Here is a 25,426-nt window from a genome sequence, read left to right as displayed (position 1 = left end):
TTATGTTCTAACCAAAGACTCTTATATTACATTAAATTCCAAAAATTTAAATAGATCTTTTATTATCTCAATCTGATCTCAAGAACAAATAAATATAGATCATGTCATAGTAAGGTAATAATTTAGCACAAATACTTTAGCCTGTCATTCAGGCTAAACTTATGAAAATTAAAAAAAATAATAAATAAAAACAGAAAATAAAAACAGTAAGAACTTACAAAGTTGTTACCAGAACTTTAAATTTTATTGATAAGATTCAGAAGAGTTTTTACAAGAGAGAGAATAGAGGGGAGCAAACTCAACCGTGTCGTTCTAAAGACACAGAATGAACTTATTTATAGATAGAAGAGCCGGACATCAAACCCCGGATTCCATTTTAAAATAAAAACAGTAAATGCTTTATTAAAGCAAATAGTAACATGGTTACAAAATTCAAAAAGTAAAAGTGATATGCCACTCACTTTTTGTCACGATATGTCATGATAAGATGTGATATTCCACCAACTGCATATTCTTCTCCTGATGATCTTAATCATCTTTAATATTGTCTTTTAAAGAATTTTTCAATTTCTCAAAAATGTCATCTATTTGAGAAAATTGAGGAATATCATCCTCAGGGTCTTGAGCATCTTGCATCTTCATTAGATGAATAAATTGATTTTCACTAGATTCGGACGCCATAGATTTATCTGATTTGGAATCAGAACCTCCAATATTCTGGAAAATATCTTTTTTCATTTCTTCAATATAGATCTCAATCATTTTGTCTTTTGAATATATTTCAGAATATTTCTGAGTAAGAATCTTGAAAGGACTCATAGAGGCTTTCTCCTTTTCTTGTTGATTATTAATTTCTTGTTGATATAAAGAAATTTTTTTCTTCCATTTGATGAAGAGTTTCATAACCATATGGTTTTCCAGTTTCTGGATCATCTCTCAATAATTTGTCCCAGAATTTTGTGGAACTGACCCTCCATATGCAAGGTATACCTTCATCAGTGTAACCGAATTCTGGCTGCCATTTCCAGATCCATGGAATACCAAATTCCATGAAAAATAGACATAGAGTATTACCATCGATCCAATGTTCAGAAAATGATTTTTTAACACTTGGAGAAACATTTAACCAAGTATTCATGGGTTTTATAAAAGCCTCGGGCAAAATCTTTGCGGATGGACCAAAAATCTTCCACCATATTAAAAACCAATTTGGAACTGGGTAGTGAAAAACATTTTCACAAATCTTTAAAAACCAAGTATGTTTTCTTTTCTCATTTTCATAAAACAAGGTTTTATTAAAACTTTCAATATAATCCCAAAAATTGAATTTAAAACTCATTTTATGATTTTCAGAATAAAATTCTTTTTCAACTAATGGAGATATACCCCATTCTTCAATAGATATAATCTTCTTAATTATAAACTTTGAGAAGTTATAACTTCCTTTCTGCTGAGTATTACTGAAAAAGTGAGTTATGTCAACACTTTTTGTAGATATCAGAAGATTTTCATAAAATCCTCTTTGCTTGTAGGAACCATATACATATGATGTATTGGTTAGATATCTTTCCATGATAGTCCATGGAGTTTTTTCCCATTGGGTATCTTTTTCTTCTATAAATAAATAGTAAACAAAAAGATTATTATAGGAATATACTTTTTTGTGTAAGATTTGAAGTAAATGGGTTGGAAATGAATGTTATATTTGGTGCAGAAACTGCACTATTTTCTGCACCAAAATAGATTTATGGGTTGGAGATGGCCTTAACACATGTATATAGGTATTTGTGATAGTCAACTATCATAAATAAGAGGCTATATACATTAAGGATTAATCTGGGGATATTTGTACATGACTTCTCTTTGTTAAACATTGATTCTATCTCAAATATATTTTGCGTAACCAAATTTTAATATACATGTGTGTCAAGTGTCGATAATAATTAGTATTATATCTCTCGTGACCACAAATACAAAATGAAAACTACCAAAATGATATAGTATAAGTTGGTGTCACGACGCGAAATCAAAAATTATAAAACAAAATAAATAAACAAGAAAGAAAGAAAGAATCATTTCCTCATGCAAGCCCTCAACTCTAGGACGAGAGTGATGATGAAAAATAGGACAAGAACACTAGCAAAACCAGCATTCCATCCTGCCCCAGCCTTCCCCAAATGTATGCCATAGAATACATTGACAGCCGCCGCAAATATCAAAACTCTTCCCACAATAAAGTGATACCAATTCCAATATTTCCTCGCTTTGGATGTCTTGTCTGGCCTAGCCAAGAATGCAATCACCTGCACAATGAAGTAACAACTACTTCATGTAATTTTTCAATAAAAATGGTAGCTAACCGATTAATATAAAAGGAACAATATATATAGTTTTAAACCTGTAGACAACCGAGTACGAGGATGAAAACGCCGATGCCTTTGTGCCTTTTAACCGGTGTTTTGAGACGATTTTGCAGGACGAAACCACAGATGACCCCGATGACTCCCAAGACGAATCCGCAAGATTGAACGGCGACGTGAGAATAGAACCAAATGGGATCCCATTGTCTCATATATCTTGCAACCATTACGCCTATCGGCATCAGAATACCCCAACCCAGCATGTTCAAGATTCCATGGCTTCTCCGGAGACTCGCTTCTGCGGTTTTCTGGGTACTCACAAATTGACCTGAAACTCGACAATAGTGACTCGATCAATGCAAGGAGATGTCAAAAGGTCGCATATTGTATGTTCAAGATAATGAAAAACTCGTGCAAATTCCTAAGTTGACCTTTTTCAAATCCACGCCTAGTTTTAACCCGATAATTATCAAGTCCAAAAATTTGTCCATTGATTCTAGTTGAACAATTATATATAGTTTAAGCCATGATATGTCAAAATTCGTATCAAATCGTCTCATGGCTCAATTTTGTGAGACAAATATCTAATCCGACCCAAGAAAAGTTATGTCAAAAGTATTAATTATCATTGTAGGTATGGACTAGATTGACTCGTCTGACTGATAAAAATTTGAAAAACCGTTTCAATGAAGACCTACTCTTATATCTAAACCGTTGAATATATTTGGTACTTTGTATAGAATTAAAAACAAATAATATCTCAAACCCCAATAACAAAAAATAAAGAAGTAAAAAAATTTATACTAAATATTTTTAAAACCTAATCAAATTTTAGGTGGGTTAATTAATTAATTACGCAACTTTGGAAGTTGGGAGAGAAAAGAAAAGCTTATTTTTGTCTTATTTTTCACAATTAATTAGTATGTTAAGATGTAACTTTAGAGTTAAGTTTGGGAGACAAAATTCATTAAATATGCGTATCTATCGTATGATTAGGTCTTCCTTTATTATCTAATTATTAACTAACAACATTGTCCAAATCAAATTAGTCTTAAATATATACTTTAAATTGCTTAGCCCCTTCATACATATTCAACGAACCATTCTTCCATTATATCCTAGCAACAAAATTATTTTATTACATGTCATCGATCGTATAAATTGAAGTTATATTATGAAAAGTGTTTGTGACATAGACAATGACATAGACAAAATGTCACGTAAAAAAAAACATATTAAAACTGAAATTCGATAACAAAAATATTAAAATCTCGATTTTTCTCATGTTCGCTCACTTTTTTTATCCAATCTTATTTGTGAAATGATGTCAAGTATCCACATTCAATATTTAAGTAATCGACAATGCACTCACGGGTATGTGACCATCCACCAACTCCCACGATGAAGCCAACCATACCTACTCCCACTAAACATTTTTCCCCACAAAGAATCAAGTACCCCTTAAGATATCACTACCTAATTTGAATCACAGTCGAGTATCCCACATTTTCTTGAAATAAACAATGTTTGCAGTACTTACCTGTAGTGTAGTCCAAGGCAGTGGAGATCCTCTCTTGATGCTCGGCGAGTGTGTAACTGGATGAGGCGGGCAACCGTCCCCGTGGCCCAAACGAGTATAGCAGACTCGTGGCGGGCTTGTCGGAGGTCACTTGAAAAGACATGTAAATTTGGTTTTGTACCAGTTGGATTGATGAGTTTGAGATTTTTAGTCTACTGTCGGATGAGTCCAATGTGACAGCATCTGATGATCGCCCTCCTAGATAGTACCTTTTCATGTTGAGTGTACCATCGGCTTCAACCCAACCAACTACGGCACTCGAGCCCACCATTTGCCCGTCGGGTGAGAATCCCATAGCGACGTATGAATTTGGATTGGGCGCCGACAGCACAAAGCTCCATACGTTTGGTGATGCTTGCCCATACTGAAACGAACACACGAGACAATTAGATGGCTATGATTCTTGAACTTTTCCATCTGCCAACACCCAAAAAACAATTGAACTTTGGAAGTGTGACTTACCCTGAGGACGAAGCTTTGAGCTCTCCACACGAGAAGACACTGGAGGGAAGAAGTGTCGAAAGGGAGTGGGTTTACGAGGTTGAGTGGAGAATCGCAAGAATTTGATGATTGTGAGTGCGCATATGACATAACAGAACATAGAATGAGGATTAACAAGAAGGGATTGTCCTTGAGACTTGCCATGCTCCCTCTCTCTCTCTCTCTCTCTCTCTCTCTCTCTCTCTCTCTCTCTAAATTGCAAGTTGCGAAATGGGAAATAACATCGTATCAATAAAAAGAAAATAGTTGACAAAGTCTGGTTGGTGATGGTGAACTAACATGGTGGATATATAATAAATGGGGAGTGGAAACAAACTACACACATCATTTGTGCTGTCCAAGTTGACCATTAATTAATTTAGTTCTCCTCGGTTGGATTGATGATGGATTTGATTTAAAAAATGAATGATTTCGATTGTAAAGATTGTTCATGGGATTCTCCCCCCTAATATATCTGAATACAAGATGATCCACAAGTACGAATGATATTTCTTTAAAATCTTAAAATGACAAATATTTATACACGAAAAAAAATGAAACGAATCCACCCGTGACCATATGATTGTTTAGTTTAAAATTTTGAACGTGATTTCGTTCTAGATTAAGTGCACAAGATAGTTTTCCAATGATAGTTTATTTCTCCTGCTATGAATTGTTTATTAGATCCAAATTTAATCGTCTTTCTAGTTTAAATCGAGCATTTTCTTTTTTGATCCCTTTACTGTGTTTGATTGGTATCTAGTAGATACGCATATACAATGCGGCACCTACAAGTATAAGGACGTCTTGTCCCGTCCCTGTGGCCGGCTTGCTCATGATCCGAGGCCCGCGACAGCCGGCAGCGACACCCTTTTAGGAATGCCCAACGTTATATACTCCAGACTTCTAATTTCTAGCACCTAACTTTTTACTTCTTTGTATACCAAATAATTAAATCCAACAAGTTCAATATGAATGCTCAACTCAGGAATTCAAAAACAATCGGTCCCTTCAAAATTTCACACCTACCTAATTTAAGAAAAGGAAAAGCGAGAAAGTGATTTATTTGACCCTATCTTTAGGGCACATCCCACGCAATACATACATAGCCTCCACAATCATAACCTTGTAAATTCTTATTTTTGTATAATACCAATAAGAGCAGCAGCTACAAAATGTGCGTTGACCTAACAAGTATTGACACTAGATTCAGAAGTAAAACATTATTTCCTCGACAGCACTTCCAAAACTATTCAAGGACTTACCCTAAAGAAGTTCACAAAAACTAAAAATCAGTTCTATGCTACTGAATGTAATTGGACGCTACAAAGGCTAGTTCCTTCGAGAACTGAAGCAACTGGAAGGACGAAAAGGGAGAAAACAAAAGAGAAACAAGTGTACTAAGATAATGAAGAAACAAAACAATTTTAATTAAAATTTCAAGAGGACTTAGAGTGGACAGTAGCCAATTGCAGTAGATGTATTTCAAAGGCCAAACTCGGTCGAGGCAGAATGATCACGAGTTGAAGCATGCTAAGAAGGACCTCGAGATTAATTTGGCTGGGGTGTTCGAGGAAGAATGGTATTAGCAAGATCTTCATTCAGCTTTACAGGAAGTGGCGGCATCTGCTTCATTACTTCTGGCATGTCACTAAAGCTGCAATACACAATTCATACAAGGATATTTAGAATATTATGGATTCAATACGAAAAATGAACTTAAGTAGTGCATTGAATGCGTATGTCAAAAGCATGTATAAGAGAAACCACACTCTTCTGAATTATTCTGGCGGGATTTAAAAAATACAGCGGATAGATTGAAACAAAGAACAAATCACCACCAAGGACAAAAATATACAACCAGAAATCAATTGATGATTATTTATGGCGATGCATTCAAGATTCATTAAGTAATCAAGAGTATAAAAAGAACATCGCAAAAAAAAATACAGCTGAGTAGTGAGGAAATATAGTAAACATTAGAAAAGTCCATAAATGATGAAATTTTTGCAAATGATCGCACATAAATCAAAATGAATGAAAAGCTAAATATATAGGTAGGAAGTCCAGGACGTACTCATCTAAGATAGAAAGAATATTGTTTCGAGCTTGACAGAAGAGATTGATGTTCTCATGAATCTGCAAGCAGAAATGAAAAAAATAATGTCAACACAACTAATCATATCTAGAGATGAAGCACAGTTCCATGTTGTCCAATGGTGGAAGCTAAGACAATGGCTGAGGAATGCCTACAGCTAAATTTGGATTGAAACCAGAAATCAGTATCAGACAAATGTGTGATTATTATTACATCATAATCTCTGCATTATATAGTCGGTCGGGCATTTAAAAAACATCCTTACTCGATTTCCTGTCAGTGGATATGTTCCAACAAAACACTACTAAAATTTAGCCCTCCAAGACACAGCAACAGTCATGCAAAGCAGGAAACGTTTATTATTTATTAGGAACATGTTTGCAAACACTTAAAGAAGGGCTTCTTCACTCACAAGTAATATTTTTTTGCATCTTGTTTGCAAACAGCTCATAGGGTAACTCTTACTTTTTAGTATTTCAAAAATCTGTCCCGGGGACAGAAGCTGTCTCCTTCATGCTTTTCCAACTCATATCAATGTTTCAGCAGTTTTTAAGCACACTTTGCTTGGAATAACAACCACTACAACTGTTGATTTACTCATAAGTTCTACTATAACCAAATACATCAACCAAGTAAATTGTCATGGTGAATTTAACCTCCCATTAATGTGCACAGTTGTTTACAGGAAAAATCTCAATTAGTGACAGAAATGTTCGTTCTCATCTCATCAAAATACACATGAAACTATTAAATAATTACCATCTCTTAGACCCTTACAACTAAAAAAATATGTACATGAAGCGGCTAGTACCTTAAAAGTAGCAAAGTTGGAAGAAATTTGATCCAAGGCATGAGCATTTTGCTCAAGAAGTTGTCCACAGGAACCACCAATCACTGAAAACACAAATTTAAAGTTCTAAAAACAATAAATAAATAAATAACAAACCATCCAGAAGATATATGTAAACTTTGTCATTTGATCCAATCAGTTCTATACTAACAGTGTACTTCAGTAGTTTCAACAGTCTAGTTCATCATAATGGTATTATCTTATAAGTACTTATCCTTTTCATAATCATCTAAAAATTATCCGATGAACTACCAAGAACTTGTAGCATCAAGGAGCTAAGTTGGAATTGAACTGTAATTGAGGATATGAACTACAATGAGAAGAGACTACGAATTTTTTCTAGACATGGGACTGTATATTGGATGCCCAGTTGGATTCTGAAAGTTGAGATCTCACGAGCAATATCCACATGCACCAAAACACTATGAAGATCTTTAGTTACCCTTTTCCATCTCAAGTCATGATACAAAAAAGGTAATTATTCAGCACATACGGCATTCTCACATTCCATAAAAACTCAAGTTCAATTTATATTCATCATCTTCGTGTGCAGCTGCAAACAAATATAAACTGAGGGAAAGTGTGCACTGAGACACATGATTTCAGGAAGATAACCAGGCAAAATAGAAATTGGCAGAGGAGTTATTAACATAAGGCTATACAGAGAAAAAGGCAATAAGCATGTATACAAAAAAACTTCACTTTCTTTCTAGACTGAAATTCAAGATTATGTACTGACTCTTGTATGAGATTCCATCATCACTGTCCATCGACATCATTGAAGAAACATATGGAGGATCATTGGAGCGATTTGGAGCTTGAGAAGATTTTGGCAGTGAATCTGTAATCTTTTCCTGAGAAAAATTATTTGGACAGGATATAAAGTTAGATGAATATAATTATCTTCGGTGTAGATATATCAATTTCTTAAAACCACTATAATCTCTAGATCTAAAATATAATATTTTTATTCATCATAAAACAGTGGAATTGAAAATAAATAATACGGCAGCACTGTACTTATTCAAAACTAATTATTTGTACCTCTCTCTTATTCATTATTTTAACCTGACTGGTAGAACAAAGACGCCATTAAACCACTTATAATTTTTGGACCTTTATAAACGAGGAAAGCTTCTAAATAGGATATCATAAACTTCATTCTAACACCAGTGCAAATAATGTTAGTCATTATGATAGATACTAGTGTCCAACTAAAGCAATCACAAGATTTTGTAATTATTTGGATGCACATTCAGAAAGCTCTTATTTTTTAATAAGTAGGAAATGAACATGTCCATTAGAAATTTTTTCCCTCGTTCGTTTTTTGTTTCGTTTTTTTTTTCCTCGTTTACTCTCAAACCAAAGTACCAAAGAGAGATATGGGAAAATAATCACAATTGAATGAAATTTTCCATTAGAGAAACAACTTGTCGCGTTCCCGCGTAAATGATCGAGTAACGGGTCTATTGGGAAAGGAAACCGGGGAGTCCAGATTCCACTTAGTTTTGTTAGACTTCCTGCCTTGACGACCTATCGTAAGGGCGATGAATATGAGGCTCGATAGAGAGAGAACCTCACGATCTCGTAATGCAAATAAATACAAAGGAGTCCTAGCTTATCTCATCCTAGAGATGATAACCATCTTCCAAATCCTAACAAACCAGATCCTATCTACCCAATCCTAAGAACTTAAAAAAAATAAACTGATAAGAACAGAATCCTAATCTTTGCCCTTGAATCTGCCATGCGTGTGCCTCTTGTAGACATGTACATTCGGATTCCCTTGCTGGCCCTGGCCTGATGTGGAGGTCGTGACATCACCCACCCCATGAGATAGGTGTTTGTCCGCAAACACAAATGCTGGAAAACGTTCTGTGAATAATGCCGCATCTTCCCATGAAGCCTCGGCTGGTGACAATCCTTGCCAATGAATCAGCAGCTCTGTTTTCCCCTTGTGAACACGTTGGTCTAGTATGGACTGTGGGGTAGGGAGTTGCTCTCCTGAATGTAGAGCAGGGAGTGAGGGCTCGCATGCTTCTGTCCCACGAAATGGCTTCAAGAAGGAGACGTGGAAAACTGGGTGCATTTTGGCAGACTCTGGTAATTTGAGTTTATAAGCAACTGACCCAATCCGTTCCAAAACCGTAAAAGGCCCATAGAAGCGAGGGGATAACTTTTGATGAGCGCGGGCTGATAAACTTAAGTGGCGATACGGCTGGAGTTTCAACAAAACCTTATCATTCACCTGAAATTGTAATTCCCGGTGGTTATTGTCGTATTGTACCTTCATGCGATTTTGTGCATGCATCAATCGATCTCTTATGTCTTGTAGCAGCTTGTCACGAGACAATAATGCTTGATCCACAGCCTCTAGGCGAGCGACCCCGGGGCAGTATGATAAGAGGCGAGGTGGTGACCTCCCATAGATGACCTCAAATGGAGAGGCGCGTAATGATGAATGGAAACTCGTATTGTAGCAATATTCAGCCCATGCGAGCCAATCTCCCCACTTCTTCGGATGGTCGCTTGTAAAACAACGTAAATACATTTCTAACACTCGATTAACAGCCTCCGTTTGCCCATCAGATTGAGGGTGATAGGAAGAACTGAAACAGAGTTTGGTCCCTTGCAAACGAAACAGTTCTTTCCAAAAGGAGCTCGTGAAGGTCACATCTCGATCACTGACAATAGACTCGGGTAGGCCGTGCAGCTTAAACACATTGTCAAAGAAGATTCGAGCCATTGAAACAGCCGTGTACGGGTGGGCGATCGCAATAAAATGTGCATACTTTGACAAACGGTCGACCACTACGAAGATCACATTTTTCCCATGTGAGGAGGGGAGACCCTCCACAAAGTCCATCGAAATGTCTGCCCAAACCTGGTTAGGGACCGGTAGTGGTTGTAGGAGCCCCGCCGGTTGAAGGTGCTCAACTTTGTTCCGTTGACAGACAAGGCACATGGCCACCAAGTCCAGCACCTGCCGTCGCATTCCTGACCAATAGAAATCGCGCGTCACTCGCTGTAATGTCTTTTGATATCCTTCATGGCACGAATTGTGTATGGAACTAATAATTCGAGTGGTCAATGGTGATGCCTTGTGCAGAAAAATGCGAGACTTATACAGTAAAAGTCCTTCGACATAAGCCCAGTGGTCATGTGACATAGCCCTGACATTTTGTTGAATGAGCTGTTGGATTTCGTCCGAGTGTGCGTGTTCTGCTTTAATGTCGTCTACGAAATCCCAAGAGGGGGCCGAGACAGCGGTGGCGTATGCTGTGGGAGATTCTCGTCGGGATAGGGCGTCCGCCACGATATTCGAACGTCCATTTTTGTATTCGATGGTAAACGTAAACCCCAATAACTTGCATAACCAGCGCTGTTGAGATGGTGTTGCGATTCGTTGTTCTAGAAGATACTTGAGGCTGTAGTGGTCCGTACGTACTACAAATGGCTGGCCCCAAAAATATGCGCGCCAATGGCGTATCGCTATAGTCAAACCCATTAGTTCCTTCTCGTAGGCTGGTAATTTTTGATGGTGTTGAGCAAATGAATGACTAAAGAAAGCTATGGGGCGATCATCTTGCTGAAGTACTGCACCAATACCTGAGTCCGAAGCATCACATTCCACAACAAATGGCCTTGAAAAATCCGGGAGGGCGAGGACCGGTGTTGTGGTGAGCGCTGTTTTTATTTTTTCAAATGCCGTTGTGGATTCCAAGGACCATTTAAAGGCATTTTTCCGCAGAAGGGATGTCAGCGGGCAGCAATTAATCCATAGTCTTTGACAAAACGACGATAATAGCCCGTCAGACCGAGGAAGCCTCGTAGAGTAGTTGGCGAGGTCGGTTGTGGCCATTCGGCGATGGCTTCGATTTTAGACATATCCACCTTAGCCCCTGATTTCGAAATCACATGGCCCAGATATGCCACTTCCTGCTGAGCAAAGAAACATTTGGAGCGCTTTAAGAACAGTTGGTGATGGTGAAGTGTAGTGAGCACGACGTGTAAGTGCTGTAAATGACTCTCCCATGTAGGACTATAAATCAAGATATCGTCAAAAAATACGAGCACGAATTTTCGTAGGTAATCTTGGAACACATAATTCATAAGAGCTTGAAATGTGGCGGGCGCGTTGGTGAGCCCGAAAGGCATAACTACGAATTCGTAGTGCCCATGGTGTGTTCGGAATGCTGTCAAGGGAATGCTTCCTGGGTCCATGCGAATCTGGTGATAACCTGCTCGCAAATCTAGTTTTGTAAAGAAGTAAGCCCCAAATAATTCATCCAATAGTTCTTCGATGATGGGTATTGGAAATTTGTCCTTGACTGTCTTAGCATTTAGAGCACGGTAATCCACACAAAACCTCCAAGTTTTATCTGCCTTCGGAACTAGAATGACGGGTGATGAGAAAGGAGACGTACTATATCGAATAAAGCCCTTGGATAACATCTCGGTGCATTGTCTTTCAATTTCATCCTTCTGAGAATGCGCATAGCGATAAGGACGGACAGCAATTGGATTCGTCCCGCATTCGAGGCTGATCTTTTGCTGGAAGTGGCGGAGGGGAGGAAGGCCTGACGGCTCCGCAAATACTGCTGAAAACTCAAGGAGGAGATTATGTAAATTCTGGTCTTTTGCCTTCTGGACGTGCATGGTAGCAAGGTGAGCATTCGATCGAAGGTTGTCTTTGGTGTTCCCTTGGAGAGTAATTGTCTGCCCTTGGTACACAAACCGCATACACATCTTGGCGAAGTCCCATTGAATTGGTCCAAAGAGTTGGAGCCAATTGACCCCTAGAATTGCACCGAAACCACCCAGGGGGATGATAACAAAATCGATGCAAAACTTATATTCTCCCAAACCTAAAACGACGTTGTGGCAAACTCCCGTGCAAGGAATCCGCCTCCCATTGGCCACCAAAACTTGAAGAGCGGCCTTGGTTTCCATTGGAAGCCCCAAACTCTGTGCCACGGACTTGTCTAGAAAACAATGAGTGCTGCCCGAATCACTGAGGACGAGCAGTGGGTTGCGTGATATCGTCCCCTTGATCTGCATGGTTTGTGCTCCCTGTGTCCCTGTGATGGCATGAATTGAAACCTCTGGCTCGCCTTCTTCGATGGAAAGGCTCGGGTCATCTCGTTGTGTGTCATCATCCAATGTTTCTATCCAGAACAACTTCTTGCAGCGATGCCCCGGAAAATATAGTTCGGCACAATTATAGCACGGTCCCTTCGCCTTTCGTTCTTCCATCTCAGCGCGATTTAACCTCCGGATAAATGGACCTGTTGATTGTGGGGTAGTATTGCGGTGATTAGTAGGCGGGTTGCTGGCGGGACGCACCCCTGAGCGCATCTCATATAACCTTGCGAGGCGCATGGCCCTCGGTAAGTTCAGAGGTAGGTGAATGAGGACTTCCGCTGCTATAACCTCCTGTAACCCGCTGATAAAAAGTTCCACCAATTGATCTTGTGATAGGTTGGTCGCCCTAGCCATTAATCGCTCGAATTTCTGTTGATAGTCTTCCACGGAACTGGTCTGCTTCAATTTAGATAGTTCCCCTAATTTAGTGCAGCGTAGGATGGGCCCGAAACGTAAGTGGCATTGCTCCTTGAAGTCATTCCACGTCATGTTGGGGTTGTTTTCCTCGGCCCTTAAGAACCATAACTGTGCATCCCCTTCCAAGTGGAACGCTGCAATCCCTACTCTGTCGTGGGTTGGCGTGTTTTGATGGCGGAAAAAATATTCACAGTGAGTTAGCCACCCTAGAGGATCGGCCAGCCCATCATATCGGGGAAGGTCCAGTGTGCATAGCGCTGTCCTCCAAAACCTTCTCCTCTATAGGAGCCGCCCCGACGGTAGTCGTTCGAGCCCGGACGTTACTGTCCATGTCCTGGTTTTGGTTGGATTCTGTGCGAACAGCCGCCAATGAGAGTGACAATTCTTCCAGTTGCTCTCGAAACCCTTGCTGAACCTGGTCTTGTATCTTCTTGTCCTCGATGTACATTTTCATGAAGGCATCGAGTTGTTTCGAGATTGCCGAGTCACCCATTACTCCTGGCTCTGATACCACTTTGTCGCGTTCCCGCGTAAATTATCGAGTAACGGGTCTATTGGGAAAGGAAACCGGGGAGTCCAGATTCCACTTAGTTTTGTTAGACTTCCTGCCTTGACGACCTATCGTAAGGGCGATGAGTATGAGGCTCGATGGAGAGAGAACCTCACGATCTCGTAACACTTTGGTTGGAAATTTTTCTGAATGCCTTTCATTAAACGCAAAGATGCAAATAAATACAAAGGAGTCCTAGCTTATCTCATCCTAGAGATGATAACCATCTTCCAAATCCTAACAAACCAGATCCTATCTACCCAATCCTAAGAACTTAAAAAAAATAAACCGATAAGAACAGAATCCTAATCTTTGCCCTTGAATCTGCCATGCGTGTGCCTCTTGTAGACATGTACATTCGGATTCCCTTGCTGGCCCTGGCCTGATGTGGAGGTCGTGACACAACTTTTGGCAGTAGATGCATCATATGCAAGCTGAGAATTTCAAAGGAACCAGACAGATCACAGAAAAGTTTAGACATCACCATCACTATTTCTTATCATCACTGGCCCATTAGCTACAAATGGCAATACAACCACAAAATATATTACATCAAGTGTTTCATTTCTTATCGCAAAAAATTTGCATATGTTGTTTAAATATGGTTAGACTGAAGAATTATCGTTATCTAATCATCAAGTGATTCCTGCCTGGGATTATTATTTGTTCTGCTCAATCTTTTCATGCAAGAATTATGATAAGACTACTTATATAAATTCAATAGATGACTTCCTGTATAGTTATACTAATTTTCGACCAATTATTAAGATGAAAAAAAGTATACGAAGAGTTGAACTGCGAGGCACTCATTTATTGCGTAATAGACAGGTGAGGGAAAAAGATAGCATGAAATAACTTAAATACCTTTTTGTCTTTATTTTTCTTCGAAGAATTTTGATCATCTTTCCTTCTCTTTCCATTTTCTTTTTTCTGCCAAACATTTGAATCAGTATTTACAGAATTAGCTTTAAAAAATATCAGTTTGTCACGACTATCCTTTTCAGTCACTCTTCTTCCCATAGTACACCATTAACCATAACTGAGACAAATCCAAATACATTTTTAACTTCTACAACAGATCGAATACATCTCATCGAACACGATCTTGATGTAATATTATAATTCACCCACCGATACAAGGAAAAAAGGGGAAAATTAAGCAGGCAGGCTCTTCAAACTCTTTGAGACCTCTACTCGAGCTTCGGGATTTTCATAACCCTCTCAAATTCAAGGGAATGAATTGTTAGCCATCTTAAGAAACGAACTATATATTAAGAAGAAAACTGCAGATCAGATGGGGTAACTTCTTAGACAACTTCAATTCTGAATAGTGCAAGAATATATCTTACTCTACGAACTGTGTCGAAATTTATCACCATGTGCAAGTGCAACCTCATAATTGAACGGAATATACCACTAAAAAACATATAGTGAATTTAACTTTTTTTTGGTCCATTCACGCATACTACGGGTTCTAGAATATAGCACCAATCAACACTTTAAAAACAATGGTTAGTGTAATAAAGAGACAGAAGTGCGTCGTATTCGCCAATGTATAATTTCTTGCATGTAGAGAGTCTTTTGAATAATAATATCAAACAATTGAACTTCTAACATTCCATCATAGTCGAGAAATCGTGTCTGTGACACCATATCCTGCACGGGTTTATTTTTTCTTCTCTCTCGGGACAAATATGAAGTGAAAAGATGTAGGTCGCCAGCATGGCTCAAGCCTAGTAATAAAATCCGATTTATATTTGATGTCTTGGAACCCAATTCAGAAGGAAAAAAAATCCTACCGTGTCAAACTTTTCAGATAATCTGATTGTGGAATATTACAATAACAGATTAAAAGAAGAAAATTAAAGAGAACTTTAAAAATGGGGTAAAAAAACTCACATTCATCCATCTGCATCTTAACGCAACATCCCGAACTGTCTTCTCTTGTAATGCCTGGGCAATTTTAGCATATCGAACTATTGTGGTTTCTGAGGCATTTCTGGCAGAAGCGGTGGCATAAACGGTATTAACATAGAACTAATGCAACAAAAGATATTGTAACCAAGACACTGCTGGTCGCAAGCTCGGCAAGTACATTTTTTGCCATTTCAATTGTCATATGGCGGAAATTTCCGACCAAACAAGATCAAATTTGCACTTGTATCCATTTCTAATCTAAATTTTATCAGTTTACCGACTAATCAAACAATGAATTCCGCGGTTTTGATTACTGCAGAAATTGACTTGGTCGCTTGGACTAAACGGATAGTATAAACAAAACTGTGCTCAGAGAACAGCCCTGAATACGTAGAGATTACTAAAGGTTGGAACCCAAGCCAGTGGAAGATCAATATCTGAGCAGTGGAATTAAAGAATGGATGAAAGTGGGTGACCTCTCTCTCGGCCGCCAAAAAAAATCTAATGAAGAACACAATACATGGTCCAAACTTCATTGAAAAATTTCCATAACCGGAATACGAAAACCGAGATAAATATAAGGAAACTTGAGCCGTAGTCTAAAAAATACGCATCCAAACACACAGTAATAATGTTGACAAACAAACAGCGATCAAAACATACAGAGGTCCATAGACATAATTGCTAAAGAAAGAACCAGGGAGAAACTAACTTCGCAAGTAAATCTTCGAGCGTAGACTGTTCTTCGGGTGTCCAATCGAGCGATATGCCAGGATTGTGGCGGAGGGCGGTCTGAGCCGGTCCCACCGCAGAGTTCTCCGTCACCGACAGAACTCCGCCGTTACTCTTGACAGCATCGCCATTTGCATTCTTCTTACCTCCACCACCGCAATTCCCGTTGTTAGTATTCCCATTATTATTGTCACTCTGACCCCCTGATGGGCTAGCACTAGCAGCCATGAAAAATCCAAATCAACAACCAAGAGATCGAATTTTCGATTCGATTCCGTTCGGCTGGGGAGTTCCAGATCGGATTTGATGGAGATTACTCTGGTACGCACGAGAAACGTGAATCGATGATGAGATTGTCAGGATTAAGAAAATAATAAGATAAATAGCAGGGACCGAACGGAGATAATACTATGTATCCTTTCACAAGATAAAATCTATTTGGAGTCTTTCCAATTCATATATACAGTAAAAAATTAATATTTTTTAATAAAATATAATATTTTTATAAATTAAGATGAATCTAAAATATATTTCATAAAATTAAAATATTAGACGATCTTATCACAAATTTTGTGATACAAAATCACAAAAGTAAAAATTCCAAAGGTCCCTAAGTTTCGAAACTATCTTTGATTTATCTCGGTACTGCAACCTCTTCAAGTTTAGTCTCGATCTAATCAAAATCAAAATAAATAACGTATGATAAAAACTTGTATGAGATTGTCAGACGGATTTCTTATTTGAGTCATCCATAAAAAAATTATTACTTTTTATTGTGAATATCGGTGGGTTGACTCGTCTCACAGATAAAGATTCGTGATATCGTCTCACAAAAAACTTGCTCACAACATAGATGGATTAGTGATCTGATTTTAAAATTTATGATATACTTCTACTTATCTATCTATAGTATAAAATAAAATAAATAAAATATTATTGAAATTGACATGCTTGTAATCACTAATACAGTATTATGTTTTTTATAAACAAAAAATACACAACTTCTCAAATTATAAAAATAAAAATACCATAAAAATCTATTTTATTAACTTTTGTATAATCTCTAACTCAAAAATCTTAATGATTTTTTTTTATCTTTACCTATATTTATAAATTTTTAAACGATAAATAGGATAAAACTGGTTCAAGTTTGTATTATCATCGTACATAAAAGTAATGAATTTTTATTATCACTTCGACCCCTCTCTCCATAACAAAATCAAGTGTGGCGTACGTGCTTTTAATTTTTTTTAATCTTTATCTATACTTTTAAATGATAAACATGATAAAATTGGTTCAAGTTTGAATTATCATCGTTCATAAAAATAATGAATTTGTATTATCACTTCGACCCCTCTCTCCATAACAAAATCAAGTGTGGTGTAGGTACTTTTAGCTTTGACACTTTTAATAATATTAAATTAAATTTGATGTAAATTCTGAAGGTTATGTCATCATGTTTTCCTTCTATATTATACTTAGATTAGAATGCGATCGAGACTTATTTGATATTTTAATTAGGCTCCATTATTTTCTTTCAATAAAAACAATTAGAGTATATATCTTGTGAGACGTTATCACGAATATTTATCTGTGATATGGGTAAATCCTACCGATATTCACAATAAAAAATACTACTCTTAGTATAAAAAACAATATTTTTTCATTGATGACTCAAATAAGATGTTCATCTCATAAAATACGATCTGTGAGACCGTCTTACACGAGTTTTTGTCAAACAATTATAGTAATTAATGTTTAGGTTATCGATTTATTTATTTTTTAGAAAACAAAAAAAAAAAAAGATTCCGTCCATATATATTTGAATTTGTACTACAAAACGAATATGGTCACCATCCATTCAAAATTTTTTTAAAAAAAAATGTGAAAATAAAAAATGTTCAAATATGAAATGTCTCGATATATTGAATTGAAAAGTAAAACACACTTTCGATTGTTAATTGTACTACTCCTACATTTTAATTTTAAAATTTATATATATAATATTATTCTGGCTTGATCCGATATTGAATGATCTTATAATCATGAAATCGACTCGTTTCTGCGACATTCAAATTTCGATAGAACTAACCTCACGATGGAGACTCTTGCTTTTCCTAAAATATTTATCTTGCAAGTACTTTACTGTTATTCACTTTTTTATAAAAGTTAAGCCTTAGAAAAACTGTTTTGCTACGTCATATCATACCAAAAAATGTGTCCCTTTCTGCCCCAAAATTCTTTTTACCCAATGTCACTTTTTATTGCTTTGATTTTGTAGCATTTATTTTGGTAAATTTCGAACCTCCTACAACTTCTCTAACAATCCCACGTTTCCTAAACCTTTTTTTCAATTCAACTACTTCATTATTTTCTTTCGATTTTATTATTTGATCATTATTAACAATAGATTCTGTTTTATAATTACTCATAATCAATTTTATTTAATTTGATATTGTAGTTTGTTGAAACATTTCATGATCGCAATCTTGATTTTGATGTTAACAAAACTCGCTATTTTGTTTTTAATGATTTTACCTAAGTGCGCAGAAACTGATCAGGATTCGAACTGATCAGTTATCGAGCCAAAACTGAAGCTATTGAGACGCAAACTGAAAGCGTCAACTGATCGTCCAAGCTGAACAAGCTCGACTGATTGTCCAGCTGATAGGCAGTTCCGCAGAAGAACTTCAGAAGCCCCGCCAACTGATAAAGAGTTCAACCGATGAAGAGCACAGCTGACCATTTCAACTGAAGCACCGAAATCAGTTCAGCTGACGAACCAACTGATTTCACCGAATCAGTTCAAGATCAGTTCATCTGATCAATTCAGAACATCAGTTAGAAATCAATCAGCTTGCAGAATACGACAAGCTTATTCAATGGAATCCAGCTGTATGCATTAAGGAAAAACTTTTGTCCAGTCAAATGACAATAATGGACGTTGCATCAGATCTTAAAGACAAAATGTTTCAGAATGACTGTCGGAAAGTACAGACGCGTTTCAAGGAACGAATTCAAATTGCAACGAGCATATTTGATGAGTCTTGGTGTACAGTCGCACTGCCTCTATAAATACCAGACCAAGACCATCAATGTAAATGTATGGAAAATACACATGTGTGTGGGAAAACAAGAAAGAATAAGAAGGGCACAATCAACTCATATCTGCTTACAAAAGCAATCAGCCCACATTTGAGAGAACACTTTAAAGTGTTATCAGCTCAGTTTAGAAGCATTTTTCTCTCAATATGTGAGAATATTTTCGTGTTGTAAACATATCAGTTCTCACACACAAGCACACACAATCACTCACATATACATGAAGTTAAGCTTATTGAATAGCTGAGTGAGTCTTGCACAAAGACGTTAAACTTGCGTATGTAATTTTTAACACATAGACATTAAACAAGTTTTGGTCGGAAGATGTTGCCTTCAGTCTAGGCTAGAAGTTCAGTCAGGCAGTAGGGTAAGTCATAAGCTGAGTGAGTTTGTACAAAGCTTTGTATAAATCAAAGTCTTCTAGTGAATCATATCCAAGGTGGTAGAAGGGATGAGGTACGAGCAGTTGAAGTCTCCGAACATCTATAAATATATCTCGTGTACTTAATTGTTTAACGTTTGTTTTCAAATTGATTTGATCAGTTCAACAAGTTATCAATTCAGTTCTCGCCATAACAGAACTGATATATGCAAAAATTGATTCCTCTCATGTTAGTTAATCAGTGTACACAAGTTAAAAGGCTTTCAAATTAGTTAGTTTTTTTAATAAATGATTATTTTGAGTATTTTTTGCTTGGTTTAACACCAAATTCGATTTAATTCATTGGTATTTATATTCTTATAACACGAGCTATTGAAGCTCATAGAAAATATTGTGTTTGAAGCATCTTTGTAGGTGCTATAATCGATCCTTCATAGTTTTTCTAATATTTATCATTTACAAAAATTATTTCTTATTAAGTAGTTTATAAAAATAGCATAATTAAATTAAACATTTATAAACTTATGTCACACACAACACGGTTGTGAGCCCAGCTGCAATATTAATATTTGGGCTCAATCTCGGCCCACAATTTCACTAGGGTTTTAGTCTACATCGCACCTTACCGAATTTAAGGTGTTCGTTTCGTCCTCTGTTTGCAGGCTGCGGCACTGCGAGAAACAGTCGACAATGGTAAGATTTGGGTTCTGAGATGAGAATTGCGGCGGCTTCTGATTCTTAGATTATGCCGTTCTTTTGTTCAATAACTTGTTGTGTGATTTGATGTTTCTCTTCTGAACATCATCTGTATGTACTTAGATTTTGAAAGGAAAAATGATACCGAAAGCCCTTGTTGGTTCGTTAAATAGATTTCAACTGAGGTTGGATCGAAAAACTGCTTTTTTTAAACTTTTGACGAGATGTGGTCACCACTTATCTTTTTTCTCCTTTTAATGTGTTGTTAATCGTATATCTCAGTGTTTAGTGAAATCTTGACCGAGCATCAATGGCTTTCATTTAATTTAATTTTGTTCGTTTTAACATTTCTCTGAGTTTATTGTGCAAGTGCGATGGTATGGTTTTTGGTAACATTTGGTGAGCTCTCAGGTTGATATGACGTATGGCATACGTTTTTGGGTCATCATTTGAATTTTCTTGTGTTGACATATTAACTTTTGTTTGATCTTTTACATTATTTTACTTGTTCTAGATGTAGTTTAATGTGGGATCGGGTGGGACTTACTTTGTCCATCTTTATGTTTACTCTATTTCGAAGTTTTAACATTCTATTATCTATTTACAGGTCTTTGTCAAGGCGCAGAAGACGAGAGCCTACTTCAAACGGTTCCAAGTTAAATTCAAGAGAAGGAGGCGTAAGTAATCGACAACCTTTCATGTACGGCTTCCATGTTAAGTCAATAGCCTGATGATCACGATTTTTTTTCTAATTTAGAGGGGAAGACTGACTATCGAGCAAGGATTCGACTGATCAACCAGGACAAGAATAAGTACAACACTCCGAAATATCGTGTTGTCGTGCGATTTGTATCCGGAACATTTTTCATTTACGTGACGACCGAAATAGTTTATTTTTAGAATCTTAATTTAAGTAGATATATTTTGCTTTGTCAGAGTCCCAGTCACCTTGAATGCACAAATGTCATCACGAATATACTCCAAATTGTATATTTGGCTAACATCTTAATTTTAAATCTATTTCATATTTCTCTTATATTGTAAATTCTTTTTGAAGTGAATGAAGGGGTGTCCTAGGCAGTGTAGCACGTGATATTTGAAATCCGAGAATGATAACCATCTCAACGAGTATGCTGTCTCTACTGATTGAGGACTTGGAATAAGTTAAATGTGTATTTGTGTTGATGTTATTCACACGTTATCGATGCGTTCTGGTGTGCACGTATCTCTTTGGATAGTTGGATCTTTAATTCATTTTTAGACCAATAAAGATATAATTGCCCAAGTTGTCTCTGCAAGCATTGCTGGTGACCACATCCTTGGTTCTGCTTATTCCCATGAGCTGCCTCACTATGGCCTTGAAGTCGGCCTCACCAATTATGCTGCTGGTATTGTTTTCAGTAAATTATTTTTACGGATGTCTTAGACTTGCTGATAAATGTTGTCTAACACAAGGTGTTTTGATGTAGCGTACTGCACTGGACTTCTGCTCGCTCGTAGAGTTCTAAAAAAGCTTGAAATGGACGAGGATTATGAAGGAAATGTTGAGGTAATTAATCTATTCTCTGCATATCTTATTTTTCTTTTTGTGGATGTGTTTATATCAGTGTCAGGCAACAGATATGGTGTGAGGTGTTTTACTTGTTACAAGTGTTTTGGATGTATGCAAATGGCAAATAATCTTTTCAGGCCACTGGAGAGGATTATTCTGTTGAACCAGCCGAAAGCAGAAGGCCTTTTCGTGCCCTCCTCGATGTCGGACTTTTAAGAACTACCACTGGAAATCGGGTTTTTGGTGCCCTCAAGGTATAATTGTCACTTGATTAGCCTTTTACATAGTGGACTTCACCCAATGCCTGTGGTAGCCATTTTCTGGGCATTTTGTATTTTTTATATATATATATATGTGTGTGTGTGTGTGTGTGTATATGGTCCCTTGGAAATTTTTATTTTAGGGAGTGATTTTATGGGATGATTGTGAGGATCCTTAATGTTTCTGGTTTTATGGGACTTTCTTCATTGCCCATCTACCTCTTTTGATTGTTTTGTTTCGAGGGTTTTAAGGGAAGAACCTCAACCTGTCAAGCTCATTGCGAATACTTTGTAAGAAGAGTTTGAGCTTCTCATATATTCTGAAAAAATGGAGTATGGTTATATGATTTTGGAAAAAATCGTTTTATTTATTAGTCAGGCTTTAGTGCATCACTCTGCTCCTTTATCTCTTCACAGGGAGCTCTGGATGGCGGACTTGACATCCCTCATAGTGATAAAAGGTTTGCTGGATTTAACAAGGACAAGCAGCTACTTGACCCTGAAGTGCATAGGAAATACATCTATGGAGGACACGTTTCGTCCTACATGAATGTAAGTGTTAACTAGAGCTCTTTGTTCCGTCTTGTAACATTTGTATTGCGTTCTCTCGACTTTCTTTTGGTTGGTCATTCTACTAGTAACAATTTCTTATTCTGCTAGTGCTTTAAATTGATTTACAACGTTAACTGTGCAGAATTTGATGGAAGATGAGCCCGAGAAGTACCAATCTCACTTTAGCAGGTTTATTAAAAAGGGTATTGAGTCAGAGAACATAGAGGAGATGTACAAGAAGGTTCATGCTGCCATCCGTGCTGATCCAGCAAAAACGAAATCTGTAAAACCACCATCGAAGTCGCCGCACAAGAGGTAACGAAGATCTTGTTATCTGATAAGACCATTTCTCGACAAGTATCTTATTCCCTAGAGGCTAGAACATGCTGTGATGAATGGTTTACCATCATGAGTTCCATGATAAGTTGGAAGTAATCGCTGTCGAGAAATTATCTAATCAAGAAATCAGTCTTATTTTAACTCAAACTATTTTCTCACTTGCAATTTGTGTTTTGGAATCACTTCCGCAGATACAACCTTAAGAAGCTAACTTATGAGGAGAGGAAGGAGAAGCTGGTCCAGAGGTTGAATGCTCTGAATTCTGCAGCAGCTCACAGTGAAGACGAGGATGATGACGAGTGAACAGCAGCACACCCTGCATTTTACGTCCTCGGAATTTTTTGCTTTTTTCTTGCACCATCGAATTAAGTCCTCGGAAATTTTTGCTCTTGTCAAACACCTCAAATGCAAGGAGATTTTAGCAGTTTCGTTATTGTTTTTGGTCACAATACTAATTGTGGACCGGATAATTTCATGCTTCCTTCTGAATTTTAAATCAGCTATTTATGGTTTTAGTTTTGAAAGAAACGCTGTCCAACCGGCGCCAACAACGGGTATTTGGCTTATTCTTCACAAAGATCGACGTGATATGGTAAAAGAGAAATTTGTAGAAATTTTATGCCACACGATGCGGCAAGCACCTGTATCATACTATATTAGTTAAAGTGTCAAAATCTATATTATTTATATCTCTACTATTCTCTACTATTTTATTAAATCTGAGAGGCTCACAAAAACTACCTGCGGACACCAATTTTTCTTCCCCTTTTGCCCTTTTGCTTCAACACAGTAATATATATCTCTCAAAATCTTTCCAAGTCTCCAACATAACCGTTCCATGAAATTATTCCGCAAGATTCTCTCATACTCCACGATTCTCTCTGCATCATCTTCATAAATTAACCTTCCCTCACACCGACTCTGCACAATTCTCTCAGATATTGTTGCTTCACCTTCATAGAATCCGCTTTCGTCTGCACTATCTCCTCCAACAAATCCATTGTTTTCCTGTCTGCCGGTTCAAAATCAATTTTCCGGACAAGAAAACATAGGTATCCTCTGGTAAGTTCGCAAATATCTTCCTCCCTTCATCCTCTTCAGATTATAGTGCGTAACCATGTATGTCTTTATCCTAGGTTGCGCTTTGTTGTCTTTGTTAGTTTTTAGCTTATTATTTCTCTGATTTTGGTTTTTTGGTGTTTTGTTATTTGGTTTTTGATATCTGTAATTGAATTCCATTTCTTTGAATTTTTAAATCATATATTGGACTTGCTATCTGATCGATTTTGAATTTTTAAAACAAATTGGTTGTGATGGCTGCTAGACATAAATTTGTTTCAAGCAACATATCTGTACGCATCAGTTTTGATGAATGCACTGCGAAAATATAATTTTCTATTGGTTTCAGATATAAACAAATATAGCTATTTGATGATGATCAACGCTTACACCAACCATCCTGCCTTTCAGTGCTGTCACCACCATCATGTTGTGATAGGAGCAGTTGCTAAAATGGCTATGACCTATACTGAAAGCTGGAGCTTGAAAAAGGATTGATTTAATGTTGACTGTATATTTGGACAGGCCTTAGGAGATCTATCATGTTAATGTTATTCCATGTTATGACAAAAAAATAGAATGCTTCTTTATTGTGTTGTATGAATCTCGGCTGTGAAACAGGCCTCGAGGCATAGGCACTACATTTGGGGATGAGGGTTGTCCTGATCTTTCATGTTTGTTCTTAATGTTTCGTCGATCACAAGGGTCTAAAATGTGCGGCTATATTGTGTGTTTGGTGATATTTAGCTTTATCGGATCCAGTACTTGAACTTCAATTGGCTTGAATCATGTTTTTTAAAAAAATTACTTTGAATGAGGCTTGCGAATTAGGGCATAGTTTCATCAGATGTTGTTTTATTAGTGTTATTGAAAGTTTGACTGATGTTGTTGCTTCAAACTATCTTTGTATTATGTATGAGCCACCAAAAGTTATTTTTATCAAGACGTCCTGTGTGCCTCTTTAATTGATGGTTCTGTTGGATATTGTGAATTGAAGGCTCTGGTTCATGGATTTGAATGAATAATTTTGGGTTGATGAAACATGTATAGGAAAAGCTAGGCAAATATTGGTGTAGTTGCTTAATTAGTTAAAGTATTTGCATATAAACTCTTGAAATAATTCATTGGAAATCTCTTAAAAGTTCTACGATTTTGTGAATCTTATTAAGATCGAGTACTGGCCAGACCCACAGCTTGGAATCAAGGAGGCTTACATAGTTCTTCGACTCAGGGAGAAGGCTTGCATAATTGGTCCTGTGTATCCTACATTTTGGTTGTCTCGCTTCTTTGCAGATGTTTGGTTGCTTTTTCCAAAAGAGGAAGAGTACATTGAGTGGTTCGAAAAGTCAGGATTTA

The 25,426-nt window shown here is 37.1% G+C and overlaps 3 protein-coding genes and 2 long non-coding RNA genes across 5 annotated transcripts; 2 read left to right on the top strand and 3 right to left on the bottom strand.

Annotated features, from left to right (window-relative positions):
* Nucleotides 1–1,931: 1,931 nt before the first annotated feature.
* LOC142549749 (cytochrome b561 and DOMON domain-containing protein At3g07570-like) lies at nt 1,932–4,655 on the bottom strand. Its single transcript, XM_075658865.1, has 4 exons — nt 4,402–4,655; nt 3,901–4,303; nt 2,399–2,688; nt 1,932–2,303 (listed from the first exon to the last, which is right to left on the bottom strand). Exons 1-4 carry the CDS (start codon nt 4,582–4,584, stop codon nt 2,073–2,075), a joined length of 1,107 nt encoding a protein of 368 aa, XP_075514980.1. The 5' UTR covers nt 4,585–4,655; the 3' UTR covers nt 1,932–2,072.
* An 882-nt stretch (nt 4,656–5,537) lies between these two features.
* LOC142549759 (uncharacterized) lies at nt 5,538–16,543 on the bottom strand. Its single transcript, XM_075658876.1, has 7 exons — nt 16,109–16,543; nt 15,379–15,478; nt 14,344–14,409; nt 8,107–8,221; nt 7,329–7,411; nt 6,497–6,558; nt 5,538–6,076 (listed from the first exon to the last, which is right to left on the bottom strand). The coding sequence occupies exons 1-7, from the start codon at nt 16,354–16,356 to the stop codon at nt 5,971–5,973; spliced, it is 780 nt and encodes a 259-aa protein (XP_075514991.1). The 5' UTR covers nt 16,357–16,543; the 3' UTR covers nt 5,538–5,970.
* Nucleotides 15,485–15,964, top strand: LOC142549766 (uncharacterized). The gene is made up of 2 exons (XR_012821250.1): nt 15,485–15,802; nt 15,865–15,964. It is a non-coding gene; the product is annotated as an uncharacterized LOC142549766 (long non-coding RNA).
* Nucleotides 16,544–20,173: 3,630 nt separating the features above from the next.
* On the top strand, nt 20,174–23,526 carry LOC142549735 (large ribosomal subunit protein uL18-like). Its single transcript, XM_075658845.1, has 9 exons — nt 20,174–20,305; nt 20,916–20,985; nt 21,066–21,157; nt 21,570–21,696; nt 21,778–21,857; nt 21,998–22,114; nt 22,538–22,672; nt 22,815–22,987; nt 23,203–23,526. Exons 1-9 carry the CDS (start codon nt 20,303–20,305, stop codon nt 23,312–23,314), a joined length of 909 nt encoding a protein of 302 aa, XP_075514960.1. The 5' UTR covers nt 20,174–20,302; the 3' UTR covers nt 23,315–23,526.
* On the bottom strand, nt 23,412–25,370 carry LOC142549744 (uncharacterized). Its single transcript, XR_012821248.1, has 2 exons — nt 25,258–25,370; nt 23,412–24,089 (listed from the first exon to the last, which is right to left on the bottom strand). It is a non-coding gene; the product is annotated as an uncharacterized LOC142549744 (long non-coding RNA).
* Nucleotides 25,371–25,426: the final 56 nt, after the last annotated feature.

The sequence above is a fragment of the Primulina tabacum genome, chromosome 1 (genome assembly GCF_025594145.1).
Source record: "Primulina tabacum isolate GXHZ01 chromosome 1, ASM2559414v2, whole genome shotgun sequence".
NCBI classification, from domain to species: Eukaryota; Viridiplantae; Streptophyta; class Magnoliopsida; order Lamiales; family Gesneriaceae; genus Primulina; species Primulina tabacum.
The sequence above is the reverse complement of the archived record's forward strand: the minus strand, read 5'-3'. Positions and strand labels throughout refer to the sequence as shown.

Excerpts from the sequence above, each read along its gene's own strand:
- LOC142549759 (XM_075658876.1), bottom strand. The coding sequence starts at position 16,356 with ATGGCTGCTAGTGCTAGCCCATCAGGGGGTCAGAGTGACAATAATAAT. Across the intron at positions 14,410-15,378 it reads TAAGATGCAGATGGATGAAT|AAAAAAGAAAATGGAAAGAG; the intron begins GTGAGTTTTTTT and ends AATGTTTGGCAG. Across the intron at positions 6,077-6,496 it reads ATTCTTTCTATCTTAGATGA|CTTTAGTGACATGCCAGAAG; the intron begins GTACGTCCTGGA and ends TGTGTATTGCAG.
- LOC142549735 (XM_075658845.1), top strand. Across the intron at positions 21,858-21,997 it reads ATTATGAAGGAAATGTTGAG|GCCACTGGAGAGGATTATTC; the intron begins GTAATTAATCTA and ends TAATCTTTTCAG. Across the intron at positions 22,673-22,814 it reads ACGTTTCGTCCTACATGAAT|AATTTGATGGAAGATGAGCC; the intron begins GTAAGTGTTAAC and ends TTAACTGTGCAG.
- LOC142549749 (XM_075658865.1), bottom strand. The coding sequence starts at position 4,584 with ATGGCAAGTCTCAAGGACAATCCCTTCTTGTTAATCCTCATTCTATGT. Across the intron at positions 2,689-3,900 it reads TGCCTTGGACTACACTACAG|GTCAATTTGTGAGTACCCAG; the intron begins GTAAGTACTGCA and ends GTCGAGTTTCAG. Across the intron at positions 2,304-2,398 it reads TCGTACTCGGTTGTCTACAG|GTGATTGCATTCTTGGCTAG; the intron begins GTTTAAAACTAT and ends TTCATTGTGCAG.